Below are 2,500 nucleotides of genomic sequence, written 5' to 3' on the forward strand. Positions count from 1 at the left end.
TCGGTGAGTAGATGAGTAGATGAGTCGATGAGTCGATGAGTCGGTGAGTAGATGAGTCGATGAGTCGGTGAGTAGATGAGTCGATGAGTCGGTGAGTAGATGAGTAGATGAGTCGATGAGTCGGTGAGTAGATGAGTCGATGAGTCGGTGAGTAGATGAGTCTATGAGTCGATGAGTAGATGAGTCGGTGAGTAGATGAGTCGGTGAGTAGATGAGTAGATGAGTAGATGAGTCGATGAGTAGATGAGTCGGTGAGTAGATGAGTCGGTGAGTAGATGAGTAGATGAGTAGATGAGTCGATGAGTAGATGAGTAGATGAGTCGATGAGTCGGTGAGTAGATGAGTAGATGAGTAGATGAGTCTATGAGTCGGTGAGTAGATGAGTAGATGAGTCTATGAGTCTATGAGTCGATGAGTAGATGAGTAGATGAGTCGATGAGTAGATGAGTCGGTGAGTAGATGAGTCGATGAGTCGGTGAGTAGATGAGTAGATGAGTCGATGAGTCGGTGAGTAGATGAGTAGATGAGTCGGTGAGTAGATGAGTAGATGAGTAGATGAGTAGATGAGTCGATGAGTCGGTGAGTAGATGAGTCTATGAGTCTATGAGTCTATGAGTCGATGAGTAGATGAGTCGATGAGTAGATGAGTCGGTGAGTAGATGAGTCGATGAGTCGGTGAGTAGATGAGTAGATGAGTCGATGAGTATATGAGTCGATGAGTAGATGAGTAGATGAGTCGGTGAGTAGATGAGTCGATGAGTAGATGAGTAGATGAGTCGATGAGTCGGTGAGTAGATGAGTCTATGAGACGGTGAGTCGGTGAGTAGATGAGTAGATGAGTAGATGAGTAGATGAGTCGATGAGTCGATGAGTCGGTGAGTAGATGAGTCTATGAGTCTATGAGACGATGAGTCGGTGAGTAGATGAGTAGATGAGTAGATGAGTAGATGAGTCGATGAGTCGGTGAGTAGATGAGTCTATGAGTCTATGAGACGGTGAGTCGGTGAGTAGATGAGTCTATGAGTCTATGAGACGGTGAGTCGGTGAGTAGATGAGTCTATGAGTCTATGAGACGGTGAGTCGGTGAGTAGATGAGTCGGTGAGTAGGTGAGTAGATGAGTAGATGAGTCGATGAGTAGGTGAGTAGATGAGTAGGTGAGTAGATGAGTCGGTGAGTAGATGAGTAGATGAGTCGATGAGTAGGTGAGTAGATGAGTAGATGAGTAGGTGAGTAGATGAGTCGGTGAGTAGGTGAGTAGATGAGTAGATGAGTAGGTGAGTAGATGAGTCGGTGAGTAGGTGAGTAGATGAGTAGATGAGTCGATGAGTAGGTGAGTAGATGAGTCGATGAGTAGGTGAGTAGATGAGTAGATGAGTCGGTGAGTAGGTGAGTAGATGAGTCTATGAGTCTATGAGACGATGAGTCGGTGAGTAGGTGAGACGATGAGTCGGTGAGTAGGTGAGTAGATGAGTCGGTGAGTAGGTGAGTAGATGAGTCTATGAGTCTATGAGACGATGAGTCGGTGAGTCGGTGAGACGATGAGACGGTGAGTAGATGAGTAGATGAGACGATGAGTCGGTGAGTGGATGAGTAGATGAGTCCATGAGTGGATGAGTCGGTGAGTGGGTGAGTAGATGAGTCTATGAGTAGGTGAGTAGGTGAGTATATGAGTCGATGAGTATATGAGTTGATGAGTAGATGAGACGATGAGTAGATGAGTATATGAGTAGATGAGTCGATGAGTAGATGAGTAGGTGAGTCAGTGAGTAGATGAGTAGGTGAGTATATGAGTAGATGAGTATATGAGTCGATGAGTAGATGAGTCGTGAGTCAGTGAGTAGATGAGTCGTGAGTCAGTGAGTAGATGAGTAGATGAGTCTATGAGTAGATGAGACAATGAGTATATGAGTAGGTGAGTCAGTGAGTAGATGAGTATATGAGTATATGAGTCGATGAGTAGGTGAGTCAGTGAGTAGATGAGACGATGAGTAGATGAGTATATGAGTAGGTGAGTCAGTGAGTAGATGAGTAGATGAGACGATGAGTAGATGAGTATATGAGTCGATGAGTAGGTGAGTCAGTGAGTAGATGAGTAGGTGAGTAGACGAGTAGATGAGTCGGTGAGTAGGTGAGTATATGAGTCGATGAGTATATGAGTTGATGAGTATATGAGTAGATGAGTAGGTGAGTAGATGAGTAGATGAGTAGGTGAGTCAGTGAGTAGATGAGTAGGTGAGTAGATGAGTCGGTGAGTAGGTGAGTATATGAGTCGATGAGTATATGAGTTGATGAGTAGGTGAGTATATGAGTAGATGAGTAGATGAGTAGGTGAGTATATGAGTCGATGAGTATATGAGTTGATGAGTATATGAGTAGATGAGTAGATGAGTCTGAGTAGATGAGTAGGTGAGTATATGAGTCGATGAGTAGATGAGTTGATGAGTATATGAGTAGATGAGTAGATGAGTCTGAGTAGATGAGTAGGTGAGTATATGAGTC

The 2,500-nt window shown here is 44.2% G+C and overlaps 1 protein-coding gene across 1 annotated transcript in view; it reads right to left on the reverse strand.

Moving 5' to 3' along the window:
* Positions 1-1,641: 1,641 nt before the first annotated feature.
* The window catches only part of LOC132960292 (dynein heavy chain-like), a gene marked incomplete at its 5' end in the record, with an annotated part of 898 nt that continues 39 nt past the window's right edge, over positions 1,642-2,500 (reverse strand). The window contains 4 exon segments of the mRNA XM_061033175.1: positions 1,642-1,823; positions 1,892-2,067; positions 2,069-2,130; positions 2,371-2,500. The exon segment at positions 2,371-2,500 is cut by the window's right edge and continues 39 nt beyond it. Coding sequence (XP_060889158.1) covers positions 1,642-1,823; positions 1,892-2,067; positions 2,069-2,130; positions 2,371-2,500 — 550 coding nt within the window.

This window comes from Labrus mixtus, unplaced genomic scaffold, assembly GCF_963584025.1.
Source record: "Labrus mixtus unplaced genomic scaffold, fLabMix1.1 SCAFFOLD_124, whole genome shotgun sequence".
NCBI lineage: Eukaryota > Metazoa > Chordata > Actinopteri > Labriformes > Labridae > Labrus > Labrus mixtus.